The sequence below is a fragment of the Malurus melanocephalus genome, unplaced genomic scaffold (genome assembly GCF_030028575.1).
Source record: "Malurus melanocephalus ecotype Western Australia unplaced genomic scaffold, MMel_1.1 scaffold_605, whole genome shotgun sequence".
NCBI lineage: Eukaryota > Metazoa > Chordata > Aves > Passeriformes > Maluridae > Malurus > Malurus melanocephalus.
The window spans coordinates 93,614-111,108 of record NW_026623837.1 but is presented as its reverse complement, the minus strand read 5'-3'; the positions used below and the strand labels follow the sequence as shown (position 1 = coordinate 111,108).

Genomic DNA, 17,495 nt, shown 5'->3' with positions numbered 1-17,495 from the left:
TAGCAATGCCAATGGATTAAAGGGACCAAATTTTAACTATATTGTGCAAAGAATAATTTACTGCTTCAGAAATAATACAGGAGTGCTAAGCAGCTAGTTAAAGCTCTGAATTTAGATTGGCACTTCTTTCTACCCGCAAATGACAGCAGGCATTTAAGGCCCTCCTTTGTGACTTCTTTCTCTGGCTGCCTTGGAGAATGCTGGGCACATGCACACCGACAGACCCAYGATACCAATCAGCAGCAGAGTAGAGGGAAATGTAGATACGCTTCCAAGCGTTCAGAGAGACCGAGTCGTCTTACCCTGTGTGTTGTTCTGCCTTGTCATTCTTTATGTTTYCTGGATCAGTGTATTTTAATATTTCCCTGCTGTACAGTCAGATTTAGTGGATTAAATACTACCTTTCTCACTCCGTGGATTTCAAGAGGAGCAAAACAAGTCAAAATAGAAAACCCTGTGTCTTTCTAGGATCCTCAGAAGCTTGAGTCTTCGGAAGTTGATGGTGGGACACAATCACCTGGAGAGCCTTCCACCTCTTCTAGAACACATTCCACTGGAGGTGCTGGACCTTCAACACAATCTGTTGACYAAACTCCCAGAGATGCTCTTTGTCAAAGCTCTCAAGTGAGTGTCAGTAGCAAACATCTTTTGTCTTCATTGTCCTTTGGAATCGTAAGAGCCGAAAGTAGCACCAGTGTGACTGGGCTTGCAAGGTGCCGTTTACATAAGAGGTAACAAGGTGTGCACTTCATGAGGAGGTAKTAATTCATGTGCCATAAGGGAAGCYATCAAGCTGTTTTGAAAGAATAGTCAATGTTACTATGTAATTACAGGARAACAGGCTGCCTGAAGGGCYTTGTCTTTAAAAATAGTMATAAATTCAGGTGGAAAAGAAAGAAGCCAGAAGGATATTCAGGTCATTGGAGAACAACAAGAGAGAACAATCCTTTATAACTCTCTATTCAGGCAGGAGTCAGCCCTTCTTTTGAGGAGTCTAAGTAAAGTTTTGTGTTTTCTGCCTCTGCCAGTTAACCACAGGCTTTTCAGTACTCACTGTTTACTGGAAAATGCTGTGTGCTTCCACAGTACATATAGCTAATAAGTCATTAGCAGACTTATAAATCTTAATGTGAGTAGGTATGTTACAGTATTGTTTAGCCTTCTGTCTAATGCTGCTGTCCACACTGGCATTTGTGTAGCTCCTTTTCCTGCTGTTAATGGAGTGSTTTGGATGATGTGAAGTCTGATTTTTGCACTTGCTGTGGTTAGCCTCAGGTACCTGAATGCATCTGCAAACAGCCTGGAGTCCTTGCCCTCCGCATGTACTGGGGAGGAGAGTCTGAGCATGCTGCAGCTGCTATACTTGACCAGTAACAACCTCACAGATCAATGCATCCCTGTCTTGGTGGGACACCCAAACCTACGAATCCTGCATCTGGCAAACAACAATCTGCAGACTTTCCCTGCGAGGTAAATCAGTAAGGCTTCTGGGCAGGACAGTTCTCCCCAGGAGGAAGCTGCCACCTCCCCATGATTGTATGTGAATCAAAGTTAGAGCGAGATGCATTCCATGTAGCTTGATAACAAAAACCTGGCATTTGTACACACAAAGTGAGGAGAAGCCTTTTAAGGGGGATTGGCACAGGGTACTGTTAGCTGGTATACTGGTTGGCATAGGGATTCCTATGCTCCTAGTTGTGGTGCCATCCAGAAGGACCAAAGGATGTAACTAGTTGTGTTGGTTGTGTGTGGGGATGGGGTGATATTTCTTTGCAACCTCAACACTAGTGGGGAAGGGTCTGTCGGCTGTACAAATCCAAGCCAGGCTTGGGGACCCTGCACTCCTACTAGAGCATCTCTTAGAACTTTTGGTCTCCTATCTAAATCAGAAAAGTAGCTCATAAAGCACAGTATCTATGGATACCTCATCTGCAGCTTTAGGAAGTGACAAGTTCATGTCTGTAAGACACCGTATTTTTTTGTTTTCCTTTCAGCAAACTTAGTAAACTGGAGCACTTGGAGGAACTGAATCTGAGTGGCAACAAACTGAAAACAATTCCTACAACGRTTACAAACTGCAAGCTACTTCATACACTTATTGCACACTCTAATGAAATCAGCATTTTTCCAGAGATCCTGCATTTGCCCCGTATTCAGGTATTTGCATGGAGAAGGTAAAGACATATCTGGGGAAACTTKGGGTTATAGAATGAGGGGTAACTGCTAGGAGAGAACTGGAGGTCCCAGCAAGGCCAAGTGCAAGGGTCAGAGCTGCCATTGGTATCAATCCAGGCTGGGGTTGAATGGTAAAGAGCAGCCCTGCTGAGCAGGACTCGGGGCGTGCTGCTGGATGAGAGGCTGAACACGGCCCAGCCACGTGCGCTGGCAGCCAGAAACCTCCGTGTGCTGGGCTCGCTGCAGCGGCGTGGACAGCAGCCCAAAGTGCCCTGCTCAGGTGAGACTCCACCTGCAGGGCTGTATCCAGCCTTTGGGCCCTCAGCACAAGGACTTAGACCTGTTGAGAGTAGGTCCAGAGGAGATGATCAGAGGGTTGGAGCACCTCTGCTGTGGAGATGGGCTGAGTGACTTGGGGTTGTTCAGCTTGGGGAAGAAAAGGGTCTGGAGTGACCTTATTGCAGCCTTCCAKTAACTGAAGTGGCTAAAAGAGAGCTTGAGAAGGACTTTGGACAAAGGCATTGAGTGACAGGGCAAAGAAGAATGGCTTTAAAGTGGAGGAGAGTAGGTCTAGGTTGGATATTAGGAGGAAACTTTTCCCTGTGAGTATGGTGAGGCGCTGGCACCGGTTACCCAGAGAAGCTGTGGCTGCCCCATCCCTGTAAATTTCAAGACCAGGTTAGACAGATCTTGGAGCAACCTTGTGTAGTGGAAGGTGTCCCTGCCCACGGCAGAGATACTGAACAAAATGGGCTCTAAGGTCCCTTCCAAAACAAACCATCCTGTGATTCTATGACTTTGCTTGATGAGCCCAAGAAGAGGCCACAGATTATGCATTCTGTATCTCTCACCTTTGTGAATTGATTGAAGATGGTCTCTCATTCACATCTACCCCTTATCTCTGACATTTCTGGTTTCTTGCATTTGAGACACTGGGGGTAGTGTTACATAGCTAGGCCGGTTTGAATATAGAGGCCTTTTTTTTTGTCTTTGGTGTGACCTAATCTTTTAGTATTGGAGTCCTGGCTATTGCAGGTTGCTTCTAAATCATTCTTCTGACAAATCAGATCCATTTTCATGACCTGTGTGTGGGATACAGTCAGTAGTGGAGTTGTATGATGTTTGTAAGGAGCACTGGAGTAACTGATGACATGACACAACAAAAGAGTATTTTCTTTGTCATGTTGTTTGTTGCTACTGCAGTTTGTGGATTTGAGCTGCAATGAGTTAACTGAAATCCTAATCCCTGAGGCACTGCCCAGTGCCTTGCAAGAGCTGGATCTGAGTGGAAACACAAACCTGGTGCTAGAACACAAGACACTGGATATCTTCAGGTGAGCCACTGACACATCAACCCAGTAGTGACCTACCTGCACAGGGAAGGGTAACTCTTGCTAGGAGAGGAAATGGGATAGTGAAGTATGTATCACAGCACTGCATAGTGCTGTAATGTTCCCTGCCTGAGGCAGCTGAGACTTCCTGTCTTTAGGAAGGGAAAAGTCTGGATCCAAAACACCAGAGCAAGCAACTTTTCAGGTGGTATGAAGGTTTTCACAGGTGTCTCYGGCATAAGCAGCCAGACATCTTCAGAAGAGCTGGACCTTAAACTCCTCTCTTTGATGCAGTTCTTTCCACAGACTGCTGTCTAAAACTCTAGACTGCACAAGGTCCTATGTCCTGTTCAGAGCAGGTTCTAGAAGAGCATGACTTCTGTTCTCTCTGTAGTCACATTACCACACTGAAGATTGATGCTAAGCCCTCCCTCACGGCAGACTCGGCACTCACTTCTACCTTCTGGAGTCACGGAGTAGCTGAGATGGCAGGCCAAAGAAATAAGTGAGTACTGTTCTCTGCTGAACACTGACACTTGTCTTAGGTTTCTGGGCAGAGTGTACTGCTGAGTGCCCAAGAGCTCATCCATCCCTTTGTCTCTCTGGATCTCTTACTAAGTCTTTGTAACTGAAATCTCCACATTATCTTTTCCTGCAATTTTCACACTTATCCTGGGACACTTGAACTGTTTCCCCATCCTGCAAAGATGCTTTTTCTCTTGCTAGCTGTTGCCCTCTCCTGCATGTGGTCATGGAGGGTTTGGGAGTTCCAAAAATAAAATGCAGCTGTACATCTCCCAGGCTAGTGAATGTAGGCACAGTAGCTTTTCTGCCTTGTGAGAATGACACTCACAGCAAGGTGCCTGATGGCTGTGGGTTTGGAGACAAGATAATATTTTGAGACATAATAACTTCACTTGTATGCTTTTCTAACAGGCTGTGTTTGTCATCCCTCGCACTGGGGAGCTTTGCRGAGGGGCTGGATGCCGTCTATGGCATGTTTGATGGTGACAAGAATGAAGAACTGCCACGTTTGCTGCAGTGCACCATGGCCGATGTGCTCCTGGAGGAGGTACAGCAGTCAGACACCATGTTCATGTCCAACACCTTCTTGGTCTCCCACAGGTAGGAGAGTGAGCACGCTGGTCCTGGTGGGACCTGCATAGGTGTATCAATGTGTTRGGCGGGGTGAGGCAGCCCTCCAGAATGCCTGTCAGTAGAGTCTGGAGCCTCCTGCACCTTTTCCTCCAACAGGAAGCTGGGCATGGTTGGGCAGAAGCTGGGTTCCTCTGCTGTCCTTTGCTATATTCATACTGAGGTGGCTGATCCAGGCAGCAACTTTTCTCTGACGGTGGCCAATGTGGGGACGTGCCAAGCCGTTCTGTGCCGAAGTGGAAAAGCACTGCCTCTATCCAAAGTCTTCAGCCTTGAACAATGTTCAGAAGAAGCCAGGAGAGTCAAGGAGCAAAAAGCCATTATAACAGAGGTTGGTTTGGACCCTTCMCTCTTCAGTTTCCACCCTCATGTAAAAGCTTAGTACAAATACATGAGCTCTGTGGTCTGCACGACGTTACAGGGGAGAGGGTGACATGAAAGTTCTGAATGACTTGTCTAGTGCTACCTGCTCTGCTTCTTTTGCTGAATTAGGTGTTCAAAATTGCATGTTCCTAAAACACTTACTGTGGCCTAAGAACTATGGGTACAGGATGACATGTTGTATGCAAAAGTATTAAAATTATTTCTAGAGAACTCTGTGAAGGTTAACTTTCTAAACACTTGGAAATAATAGGGAAGTTCCAAAGAATGGGAAAAATACATCTGTAAAGATGTTGGGAAATCGGTGCCAGTAACTTTAGTTTTATGCTCAGTGGGTGTTTTTAAAAAGTGTCAAATTGCTAGATAAAATTCTTTCTCATAGGCCTAATCTTGTCACTGTGTTGTAGCTCCTCAAGGTGCTGTAACACTGTGCCATAGCACTCTGACTGAAAATAAATGGGATTAATGTAGCACATTGAATAGTTTTAAGAATTGTCTCAATGGATTCTGAAAAAGAAAAGTGAAATTACTGTGTAAGGAGACTTCCCCGTGTGTCTCATCTGCTGGTTTTAATACCTGAAGGCAGCAGCAGCAGCAGTGTTAACAGCCAGAGGATAGAGAAGTTAAGAACTTAACATGAAGAAATTAAATTCAAAACACTGACTTGGATAAAGGATTGAGGATCGTGGGTACTTCCCTATATGGGAGACCACTGTCAGATAGGCCAGGCGACCATGTGGCAGAAAGGGGTTAATACATCCAAGTTACAGAAACAGTTTGAGATACCTACTTGTTCTTTTCTTCTTCAAGATGTAGCGTTCACACTTCAGAATGCAGTTATATGTTAATAAGGAGGGAAATAGTTCAGATAATACACCTAAATAGTTTAATGTCTGGGTAATCTGTCTTGCACTGAGAAAGTCAAAAGTCACTATCTCACTTGTTCTGAAAAAATACGTTTCACATAAGACTCATCAGTGAGACAGTGAGACTCTCGGATCAGTATACTGCACATTCCAGAATAGTCTGCTACTGTTCTTCAGAGTGCATCAGATAGCAAGTGTGCTATCACCAGCACGAGTGATGGTGGTTATTGCATGTGGTGATCAGGTATAGTGAATGTCTGTGCTGTAGTACATGCACCTGGATCCCTTTCTCCAACACTGCAGTGCATAACTGGCATTCCTTAAGGCTCCAAACCAGCATRTGAGAAGGGGAAAGGTTGCTTTCTAAATGATCTAATAGCGCATCCAGTGCTACTGCCTTGTTTCTCTTGTCTGCAGGACAATAAAGTCAATGGAGTGACTTGCTGTACTCGGATGCTGGGCTGCACATACCTGCATCCTTGGATCCTGCCCAAACCACATGTCAGCTCCATTCCACTGACTGTACAAGATGAGCTGCTGCTTCTGGGGAACAAAGCTCTCTGGGAGCACCTTTCTCACGCAGAGGCTGTCTCAGCTGTGCGGCACCTACACGACCCTCTAGCTGCTGCAAAGAAACTCTGCACTTTAGCCCAAAGCTATGGTTGCCAAGACAATGTTGGTGCAATAGTGGTATGTCTGAACATCGGTGAGGACAACTGCACTTGTGAGATGCACGGCCTCACTCTGCCAGGCCCTGGGGGATTTAGTTCTACTACCACCAAGCCAGCAACACCTTCATGTAGCAGTGGAATTGCTTCAGAGTTCAGCAGTGAACTGTCTGCTTCTGAGGTTAGCAGTGAGGTRGGCTCCACTGCCTCAGATGAACATAGTGCTGCTGGTCTTGATGGCACTTTGCTCTCACGACAAGAACGACGTTGCAGCCTGCATCCTGTGCTACCCTCAAACATCTTTCAGCGCCAACCTTCCAGTGCCACCTTCTCTAGCAACCAGTCTGACAATGGTCTAGATAGTGATGATGAGCAGCCTGTGGAAGGTGTGATGACAAATGGCAGTAAAGTGGAGGTAGAGGTGGATATCCACTGCTGTAAAGTAAAGGGCCTGGAGTTAGAACATCTTGCTGCAGAGTGCAGCTCTTCTGCTCCAGGGCCTGAGGATGACTCTGGGCTTGTACTTATCATTAGGAGACAGAACAGTGTAAACAGCAACACTGTGCAGAGAGGGGTGAAGGAAAAGTGTGAACTGCAAAAATCTCTTTCTACATGTTGTCTTTATGGAAAGAAGCTTTCCAATGGCTCCATAGTGCCCTTGGAGGAGAGTCTCAACCTCATCGAAGTAGCAACTGAGGCACCCAAGAAGAAGACAGGCTATTTTGCTGCTCCATCCCAAATGGAGCCAGAAGATCAATTTGTGGTGCCACCTGATCTGGAAGAGGAAGTGAAGGAACAAATGAAGCAGCACCAGGAGGATGGAGCAGATCAGGAGCTAAAAGAGGAACATGCAGCACCCCTGCCAGAGGAGTTTGACACAGCTTTGTAACCCTATGAGTATCACTCCCACATTGTCTGTCCCARGAAGCTCTGTTTCATAAGGGCTGTCGTGCCCTCCAAGGGAGCTGAGATCTGCAAGGAGTACAGGCACCTGCTGCCTTTTTAAAGGAGTCAAGGAAGAATCAGGAAGGCTGAGGTCTGGGCTCTCCACTTACCACTGTAGAGTCTGAGTTGTTCTCAGAGCACTCAGATCAGCAGCTGGGCTCTGTGTTAGGGACTGCCTGTAACTCCTTGAACCCTGAGGTTCTGCCAGCTCTGCAGGAAAGGGGCTGGTATGTGTATGTGTGGGGCKAAGAGGCTGCTGAGGGAGAAATGCTCAGTGCTTAGAGTCTTGTGAATATTCCTGATGCAGTGTTCTGTCCTCGCCCCCAGCACCTGAYTTTGTTATTCCTTGAAAGAATATAGCCAGTTGCAATAACGCTGACCTAAGAATGGTTTCCTACATTAATTGCAAGCACTTTTATTGATTGCACTTAAGCTGGTCTTTTCCCTTTCAGCCCCGCACTTTATTTTTTAGGGTTAGGGTGGAAAGCAGGTATGCAGTGGACTTCTCCCAGTGAATGTTTTTAGGGCAGTGGAGGACTCAAGGTACCAGTGTTCTGATGAGCACTGGTGCAGGGGAAGAGCGAGGGTTATGGTGGGATCATTCTGTGTAGGATGAGAAGATACATAGCTGAGTGATAAGCAGGTGCCAACCAATGCATTTTGTATAGAACATAGGAAAGGTCAGCTCAGGACTGGTTAAGATAATGTGTAGAGCTAGTGCTTCTAGCTGCAGAGCAGACCCAGCTGAGTAGCAATTCAGCCACCTCCTTCAGAGGAACCAAGCTGTGAACAGCGGTGTGCTGTGCTAAGGCTGGCAGAAGCATCCAGTGCTGTGTTCCATCAATCTAAACCTCTGCATTGTCAGCTACAGCGTCTTTGCTTGCCTCTGAAAACAGAAATCATATCCCAAATCCACAGCAACCAGCATTTCATGGTATGTGTCCAATTTGGCCACAAACAAGGTGAAAGTGTACTTGTTCCTGCCTAGCTTTCATCACAAAAGCAAAAATGGAACTTTTCATCTTATTAACATCTTTATCAGCACTGAAAAATATGTTTAAAACAGTCCCAATAATGATTAACTGGCCAGTCTGCACTCAAGATGCCTTGTGTTTCCATTAGGATTTTTGATGCAGGGTGTAAGTTGGCTGCCTGTGTCATCTTGTGTAAKGGCTGTGGAGACCACTGCCTCTGCAGCATGCAGATTTGTCTTCCTTTTGGACAGAGCTAGAGAGCAGCTGGCCCCATCATATCAGTCATTGCAGCAGTCCTGACTGTAATGTGGGCTTGTGCCTTTTTTTCTTCACTAATTGTATTTATGGAGAAAACTTAAAAATTTCTTCTGAGAGATCTGAGGGACTTGAGCTGTCTATTTTTGGATTAAATAYGGGCTTTGCTCAGAAGGAAATAGCGTGCAGACCACTTGTGAGATTCTGTCAATATAGATCTTTTGACAAAATCTAATGGAGTTTTACTGAGATTTCAGAGCACCTTGAATTTCTTCTCACTAGGAAAAAAATGTCTTTATCATGCATGAGGAGCAATGTTTTAGCATATACTTTGTGCTAGTTGCAGTGTAATCATGAAACAAGCCAACTTTTTCCAAAGTTTAAATTCTCACAGTTTTTGGTTGTTTAAACATCTGTTTCATTTGGAACTGGAAGATTGAAGCTAATTCTTACAATCACAGGAGCACCACCATTTGAATCCTTTAGGCAGAGAAACAACAGCAGAAAAGATTCAAATGCTAAATCCCAAAATTCTTTCATATTATCATCATCATGCAGGAAAGTTCATCCCAATGTATTTGACTGCAACTTTTGATTCTGTCACTGGTGATAATTTTACCAAATATCTGTGCCTAGTTCAGTTTCTGATATTTGAAAGGGCTGCAGAACAGCCTCAGTTCAGTATGGGACTGATGGCAGAAACCCTTCTTTCTGAGTATGACTCTGAGAAACCTTGCACTCCAGGTGGCACATATGAAGGCAAATCAGGTCTCTRTTTCTTGCACTGATATGGAAAGTCCAGTGTGTCCTTGCCAGTCTTGTGTCTTTGCCCGTCTGAACCAGCAGCATTGCGTGGAGAGTTGCCAYGAGGAGTTAGCAATGAATGGCTCTAGCGAGCTCCGTGTTGATGGACTGAGGGAAACACAGCTCGGCAATGGAGCATGCACATTTCTTCACTTCTCCTCTTAAAGATAGTGGCAGAATGGAACAGAGACTTTTTCTCCAGTGCTTTTTCTGGTTTTGAAGCAGAAAGGGAGTTTAAATACAGCCAGCTCTTATTTTCTGTAGGTATGAACTGTCATGGAAGGCATGGCTTGTTATTTTTCTTACACTCGAGGTAGAGCTCAGATCTCTCTGAAGCTGGTGTAACAAACTCCGGGCAGCACAAGCTGAATTGACTTTACCTGTTCCAAATAATCTTCCTCTATTTGACTAAGATAAGCATTGGTGTCCCCAGCAGCTTTGCATATCTTCCATGTGCTGCTTCTGAGGATTAAGCCTTTCCTTTTCCCTTTCAGCCACACATTACGATGCTTTTTCTCCAGTCATCCAAAATCTTTTTCATGCATTAAAAAAATGTGCCTGGGTATCACAAAAAGTGATACTTTTTTCTAGGGCAGTGTTGGATGGCAACAAAGACACTGGCATAGTATTTCATACAAATGTCTTGGATTTTCTAACTCAAGATTCCAACTGTTGAGACATGTTTCGAAGTCACTGTCATCCAAATAAATGGGGTTTTTTTCTGACTTTGGTCAGGCAGTGGTGTGGCTGGGTTATCTTCCTCTGTCTGGTGAGGACAGCTCATAGAATAGAATACTTCCCTCCACGACCTTTTGTTTTCCTGCCTCCCTCTGTGTCTTCCCTACCTTTCTTATTAAACCACCTTAGATTTCAAGCTCCCAAGGGGCACTGCTGTAGGTAGAACAGGTATGAAAGGGTGAATCTACTGGAGCACTCATAGCAAGGTATAGAAAGTGTCTTCCCAGTTCTCTTCCTGTTCTCAAGCCCCTTCCCTGATTTTTGTATGTGGAGTTTGCAGTGATACTGTGTGATCTTCACATAACTACATCAGTGAGAACTCATTCGAAGACTTGTTGTTAGAGAGGTTCTCAGTTTGAGGTCATTAGGCTGCCCATGCCTTCCATGCAGCCAYAGCCAATGAGGCTGAGAAGTTGGTTGGTCCATCTCTCCAGTAATACTGGCTCTGCTGATGAGCATGCTTGCTGAGAAGGGTACTCTGAAGGCACTACTCTGTCCTATCCTGTCCAGAAAGGCTTCTGCAAAAGGAAYCCAAAAAGGTTATGTTCAGTGATGGGTATTTGGGCCCAGGTGTTAAAGGTAAGAGATAGCCTCCAAATTGCCCTCAGAACAAGGAACAGGGCCCAATAGAGGCAGCATCACAGACCGTTCATACCAGACCAGAATTTTCAGTTAGATGGGATGTTAACATTCTCTTCCAAGAAGGAGCAGTATTTCCCTCTCTTGGCTGCTGTGAAGTCTGAAATCTTTCCYCTAGTACACAGGACCTTCAGCCACCTAAGGCTTTTGACCTGTGGGGTTTCTGCACTCCTTCCAGATGCTGATGGCTTTTGTGTCACTTGCCAAAGCCCTTCYTCAGGCAGCAGGATCACCTCTTTGGTCTTGTGCAATCGTTGTCTGCTGTTCTGTTGCTTTTTGAAGACTCAACTGTATTTTTCCTGTTTTCACATTTTAAAATGTTACRTTTTTTTAAACTTTACTCACATGACCTGGCGCATGTTAAATATTGCAGTGTATCTACTATTTAATAAATAATCTTTTTTCATGCTTTTTTTTTTTGRTTTTTAACAAGGATATTTTCTGTATCCCACTCTAGCATGCACCTCTTAATAATCCCTGATTTTGTTGTCTATGGGAGTAGATTGTCCAATGAATGCATCCTCAGCACTGTCGCTATGTTTGTAYTGCTTTGGAAAGGTAAATAAGGTAAGATTGTTGGAAAACCTTAGTCCATTCTTTATTCGGGTGTATAGAGCAGTTCAGGAAGGAAGAATATTTTTGCATAGGATTTTTCAGCTGACTTAGCAATAAAGATTTTTACTTTCATCTAACAGCTTATTCTGATTCTGTTACTGTGCTGTAAGAAATGTGTRCAATATCCCAATCAAAGGTAGCTGTGTCTAGCAGCAGCTATGAAGTGGCATTTCATTTTGAGGCATGAGTTGGTGATTCTAGTGCTGCTTTTCCCAGTTAGATTTCCTATACAAGTTTTTCTAAAAAAAAMCCCAAAAAATCAAGAGCAGCATCTCATTTCTCCAACTTGTATATTTAAAATGGATTTTGAAAACAATATACTTCTATAGTCAACCACCCCTTGATCTCATAAAGCTTTTGTCTGATCAGCCCAATTCAGGGCATTTTTTTAAGTGAAACTATTGTATACAAGTTATATAAAAGACCATTCCACACAAAAATGGGCTCTGTCCCGGAGTTTAAAAGGCATTGTGTCACAAGTTAGACTGAGTTTGTGAGCTTTTTTCAGAATATTTTCATGGCCTTACAAATGTCACATTCACACTAGTCTCTTAATTCCAAGAGAACTACAAGGAAGCAATATTTAGTTGCTACAACCATGGGCCTTGACCAGTTGTTTTTAAGAGATCTGTTCTYGGCGAAATCACATGCCTTTTGTATAGACAGTTTCTGCTACAGAGCTGTTCACTGACAGAAGCAGTAGTGGCAGTACTTGTAGCAAGACCTCACTGGAGAATGGGACACATGATAGCAGGATGGAAGGGCTGCCTGTGAAGCAGGAGACAAAACCCCTTGGATCAGCTTTGAGACACTATTTAATAATGCAAAATCAAGTTGTGAATGGCCTGATTCTACCATATTTACAGCTATGCTAGCTCTGCAGCATTAAGGCTGCACTGTCCAGAAGCAAGGAAAGCACACTGCTTCATCTCAGTAAGGGGACCGGCAAAAATCAAGACCACTACTGGAGTGGAGGAATCATCTCTAAGTTCTTATTGGTTTCTGTTTCTGTTCATGAGCTGTCCTGTACTCTCTGACAGCTAGGCCTGCACTGAGCAGGTACGCCATGGCAGCCCAAGGGGCCAACAGCAATCTCTGCCCCGTGCAGGCTGCACCAGAAGCCCTGATAGCCTTTGTTGTGATAGAGCTGCTCTCTTTCTTTGCACACTGATGAATTATAAACCCTCAGCAGAGAATGGAAGAAATAGTACAGAGCGGGTACTGTGCCAACTACAATTACTGTGTCCAGGGTGCATTCAATTAGCAGCCATGCTGGGAAATGCCATGGTACCCGTAGAACACCAACCAAAATGAGAACACAAGGGATGACCAGGAGACAGCCTCCCATGGCCGTCGCTGGTCTTGCAATGGGCAGCTTCAATAGGTAAAAACGCTGCTCAAGCTGCTGGGCTCGTTCCCCGTCCGCTCGGCTGAAGCCGCTGGAGGCCCCGCCGTAGTGGTGGCAGTAGATGCCCGCCAGGGCCGGTGTATCCTCCCGCCGAGCCACCGGACACGGAGCTGCACACYAGCATCGGGGCGGCGAGCAGCACCTCCACCATCCGGCAGCAGGCTCCAGGGAAGGCCCAAGTGAGTCTGCGGCCGTAGAGGAGCGCCCGGGAGGGAGCCGGGCCAGGCCGTGCGCTCCGTGCGCCAGAACCGGCAGCGGCGGCACCCGGGTGGCCCCGGCACGGCGCGGCTTCCTCGCGATCCCACCGCCTCTGCTGCGGGTAGGGCGCTAAGGAGAGAGAGATGATGGCAGGGCCGGCAGTGACCCGCCCGGGCCCCTCGCGTCCGCCTGCCCGCCCTGTTCAGTCCCGGCCCCGGCCCCGGCCCCGCGCCGCTGCCCGCCCCCTCCCATCATTGCCAGCTGCTCTCACCGGCCGCCTGTCCCGGCGCGTCTCCCAGAGCGGCACGGGGGCAGCCCCGCTCCTCCGTGGCCCCGGGGCGGCCCCGCTCCTCCGTGGCCCCGGGCGGCCCCGCTCCTCCGTGGCCCCGGGCGGCCCCGCTCCGCCGGCGCTGGGGAGGGAGGGCCGGGTCAGGCTGTCCCGGGGTAGTGCCGACGCGGTGAACTCTCGTCTCTCTCGTCCGCTCTTCTCGGGAGTGATGAAAGCGCCGGCCCTGCCAAGGCCCCTGGCCCGACTGAAGGTGCTCAGCTCCTCGTCGCAGGTGCGCGCTCCTTTACAGATGCWGAAAGGAATGTGTAAGCTGTTGGCGTGTGTGCCCGCTGCCCCTCGCTTCCACCGACACCGGCCCCGGACGCCCCGAGGTTTCCCACCTGCCACAGAATATGCTTGTTGGAARGCATCAGAAACTGACTGAATTTAACCAATTAAATTTTCACAATTTTATAAGTTCTACTTTATCCTGTACTGTGATTTTTGCTGAAAGTGTTCTTCATTTGGCTTTTCTGCTACCTCGTGCCTCTCTAAACTTCAGTCGTGCCTCTCTGTTCCCTTATGAAAACCCAGTGCGAGCCTCTCTGGGCCTGCTCTAACTCCCCTAAACCCACCCTGTGATGCAGTGACTGCACCTCCACGCAGCACTTAAGATGCAAGTTCACCAGCRATTTACATCACAGGAAAACAACTGTCTGTGTCTTGTCCTGGCAATGCACAGCATTTTGTTGCTTCTCCAGCTTCCCCATCACAGAGCTCATGTCTCCATGTATGGTCACTTAACACCTTGGGATCTCTCCTGCAGTGCAACTGTCAGGTTCCAGTTCAGCAGTTGGCAGACCACGTTCTGGTAATTCTCTCTAGATACATTACCTTACATTTAGCCATACAGAACCAAATAGACCTTTTTTGTGTCGATTTGGTGGAGATCACTTCAGACATTATGATGTGACCTTTATATTGACAATAACGTCCTGCTGCTAGTCTGTCCTCCCAGCCCAGTAGGCCCCTTAGCACAGCAGCCACCACCTGCCAGCAGAGGAGGTGATGAATTACTCCTGCGGTTATTGGTGGTGTCTGGAGTGAATGCAAGTGTCTGGGATCTCACCCCTGCATAAGTGTCAGCACTTCTCAAGGCTGGTAAGGACAGAGCTGATTCAGGAAAGGGAAAAAAGTAAACAGCAGGACAATTCAGAAATGCAGAGGAAATACAGAAAACTCCACATTCAGAGGAAATGCTTTTATTCAAGAATTTGACCAAACACTGCCTGTGAAATCTCTTTGCTTTTACAGCGAAAGAAATTGTGAAGACATACTTACTTTGCATTAAGGAAAGCATGTGTTTTTGGGGGAACAGTTACACTGTAACATCTCAGACACAGTACTTGAATATGTGTCCTGMGAGGTCACAATTTGTCTTTAAGATGCAGAGATAAATTTCCTCCATCTGTAAGACTGGTGGCAACAGTAAGACTGTTTCACCTTTCTGTCCTTGCAGGAACAACAGCAATAACCCTAAAGACTTATATGTGAAAAGCCTATGAAGTGCACCTCAGCACTGTGGGAAAACACTCTCCTCAACATTTCACCTGATCCCACAAAGGACTGGAGATCTGAAAATGCATCTTAAATTTTACTTAGGTTGAGTATAAGAGAGAAAGAGAACAAAACAAAAAAAAACCCCCTTGTTTCAACGTCCAGTTCAGATAGACCAGACAGGAGCTGTGTGCTAAGGTAGAAAATGGGGAATCCGTAGGAAGCTGGGGACAAGGACTATGGAGATAGTGCAGATGCTCAGTAGTGAGGCTGTTGCACACACTTTTTCATCTGCATATGTTGCATCACTCATGTTCACGTGCCAGATCACAAGCCTCCTTGCTGGATGAGTTTAAAAGCTTTAACAACCCTTTGTGAACTTCTAGTGTCATGTACAGTACCATGTTGCAYAGGAGAGCTTTTAACTGACATGAAAGGGACATGAAGAACTAAGTTGAATAATCATGAGTCACAAGGGATGAAATGTGTGTCTTATGTAGAGTGTTGCTGCTGCTCATCCAACAAARTGGAATAAAGCTTTCTTTGGATTTGTGTGTGAATTACATGTTCAAATACTGAGCTGGGAAGTACTGCTCTGTTGATTTAGAGATGTGTTCAGTGTTTACTAGGGTGTTGCTGTTAACAAATGAGGTACAAACTTCAAAGTATTGTAGAAGTGAGTCAATATTATTCCATTTCTGTTGCTATAATGAGAAATCTTAAAARCATGCCTTGTGTCGCTTCACTCCTGCTCAAAATACTGTAGCTGAACTTGGTCAGCATTGTCTTCTGGGTTCCTGTTCTTACTGTAACAAATAGCAGTCAGAACAACAGAACAATAGGAGGCCGAGGATTCTTATATTAATCTTCACCACTATTTTGGCTTCTCTTTGTAATTATCTTTTAAATTATTATTTTTGGCTTCTTTGTTTCTGGCTACTTCTGATGTCATTGGTGCACTAAGGGAGGAAAGGTCCTGGTTTGACTTGCCATGGACCAAGAGCTCTGGTCTGGTTCAGTGCCCTCCCTAGGAACTTGGAGGGTAAAGTGGTAGGAGCAAGTAATGAACCGCCTTGTATTTCTCCAGCCTGAGGCAGCTGGGAGCTGTAGCACAATCACTGCTGAACACCACAACCAGATTTATTGACTGTCCTASATAAATAAATAATCACAGGGACAGTGAGTGCAGCACGATGACGATACAGCAGTACTGTAGAAAAGAACTGGAGGTTATTGTGAATGACAAACTGAACGCAAGTCCACAATGTCATCCTGTTGCGAAAAAAACTAACATTGCTAGGGTGTATGAACAGGAATGTCACATGTAGGACGCGTGGAGAAATTCTTCTGCCCCTGCTTCAGCRCTGACTTGGCCTCAGTCTTGCACACTGTGTTTCCAGAGGTGAGTGGATCAGCTGGATGGGATTCAGAAGAAAGCAAAAGAAATTTCTAGAAATACAACCTATGAGAAAAAGATTGATCACAGCCATCTCATTTGAAATAACAAGTGTTTGTTAACAACTTGCAAGCTTGTTAATAGAGAGATGTCTAAACACCTCTAAACTTTAATCTAAACTTGTAAAAAACTGCTGTCAAGAGCAGGGAAATGTTCACTCTGTCTGCTGTTGGCATGGTCAGGAAACAGAGAGTTTAGCTTGAAGCAAAAGGAATGTATTTCAGGCACCCTCAATGTTTCTCACACACACTCCAACTCCACCATTTTATAAGGAGATGAGCATTTTTTTCAGGATTAGATTAGTCARGCAGTTGGTAGGTTTCCATCACTGGGCCTCAGATTCAGTCATGAGAAGGCGGGCCTGTCTTTGTGAACACAGGAAGGAAGTGCTTGGTGCTGCCCATGCCACCCACTGCGAGCTCACAGTCTCATCTCACCCCACAAAGTCACTGTGCCCCTTTCCACCCCACCTCCATTGGTTAGTCACTGTCCCAGTGGCTCCAAGGCCATTGGAGGACAGCTGCTACAACACAGCATGCAGCARTTCAAGTCTCTGAAGTCATAAGTCAAACACAGGATATGCACTTACATGGATAATGTTCACCTGGATGTAAACAGACACGAGTCTGGATGAGGTGTTTTCTTTCATCCGACCTGTACTCAGAAACRCGTAACACTCACACTTTGTGGAACATTCCTTTCAGCATCTGTAATAGGACTTGCAGGTTTTTCATTGTGGCTGTTGGGCGTGTAGCTCACGGGTGCTTCCAATCCCTGACGAACCTGGCGGGCAGTGTGTCTGKCAGCGTGCTTGCAATGGACCCAGTGCTCAGGCTGAGCAAGCAAAGGCCCCGTACCTGCCTAACTCTGTCCCCTCCCAGCACCATAGTGCTCCATGGCTGGGGAGAGCAGTCTGCCGTGCCCAGAACAGCTACTATCAGGTTGCCGCTGTGCATTTTCAGGTGCTGGTGTTGTGGGAGGCCCACAAGATGCCATAGTCATGAAAGCATTTGGGTTTTATATTCTATAGTTTTCTTGATGAAGGGAAATGGCAAATAGTAG

General features: G+C 46.0%; 2 protein-coding genes across 2 annotated transcripts in view; one reads left to right on the top strand and one right to left on the bottom strand.

Moving 5' to 3' along the window:
• Positions 1–11,600, top strand: part of PHLPP2 (PH domain and leucine rich repeat protein phosphatase 2) — a 28,141-nt gene extending 16,541 nt beyond the window's left edge. The window contains exons 12-19 of the mRNA XM_057383066.1: positions 469–624; positions 1,270–1,470; positions 1,995–2,157; positions 3,379–3,509; positions 3,901–4,011; positions 4,443–4,631; positions 4,761–4,992; positions 6,326–11,600. Of these exons, the coding sequence (XP_057239049.1) occupies positions 469–624; positions 1,270–1,470; positions 1,995–2,157; positions 3,379–3,509; positions 3,901–4,011; positions 4,443–4,631; positions 4,761–4,992; positions 6,326–7,465 (2,323 nt within the window). The 3' untranslated portion in view covers positions 7,466–11,600. The remainder of the gene's footprint in view (positions 1–468; positions 625–1,269; positions 1,471–1,994; positions 2,158–3,378; positions 3,510–3,900; positions 4,012–4,442; positions 4,632–4,760; positions 4,993–6,325) is intronic.
• MARVELD3 (MARVEL domain containing 3) lies at positions 8,105–13,944 on the bottom strand. Its single transcript, XM_057383064.1, is given in 6 exon segments — positions 8,105–12,615; positions 12,617–13,033; positions 13,035–13,158; positions 13,161–13,281; positions 13,424–13,821; positions 13,917–13,944. Coding segments are annotated over 6 exon segments (1,173 nt in total). The 3' UTR covers positions 8,105–12,530.
• Positions 13,945–17,495: the final 3,551 nt, after the last annotated feature.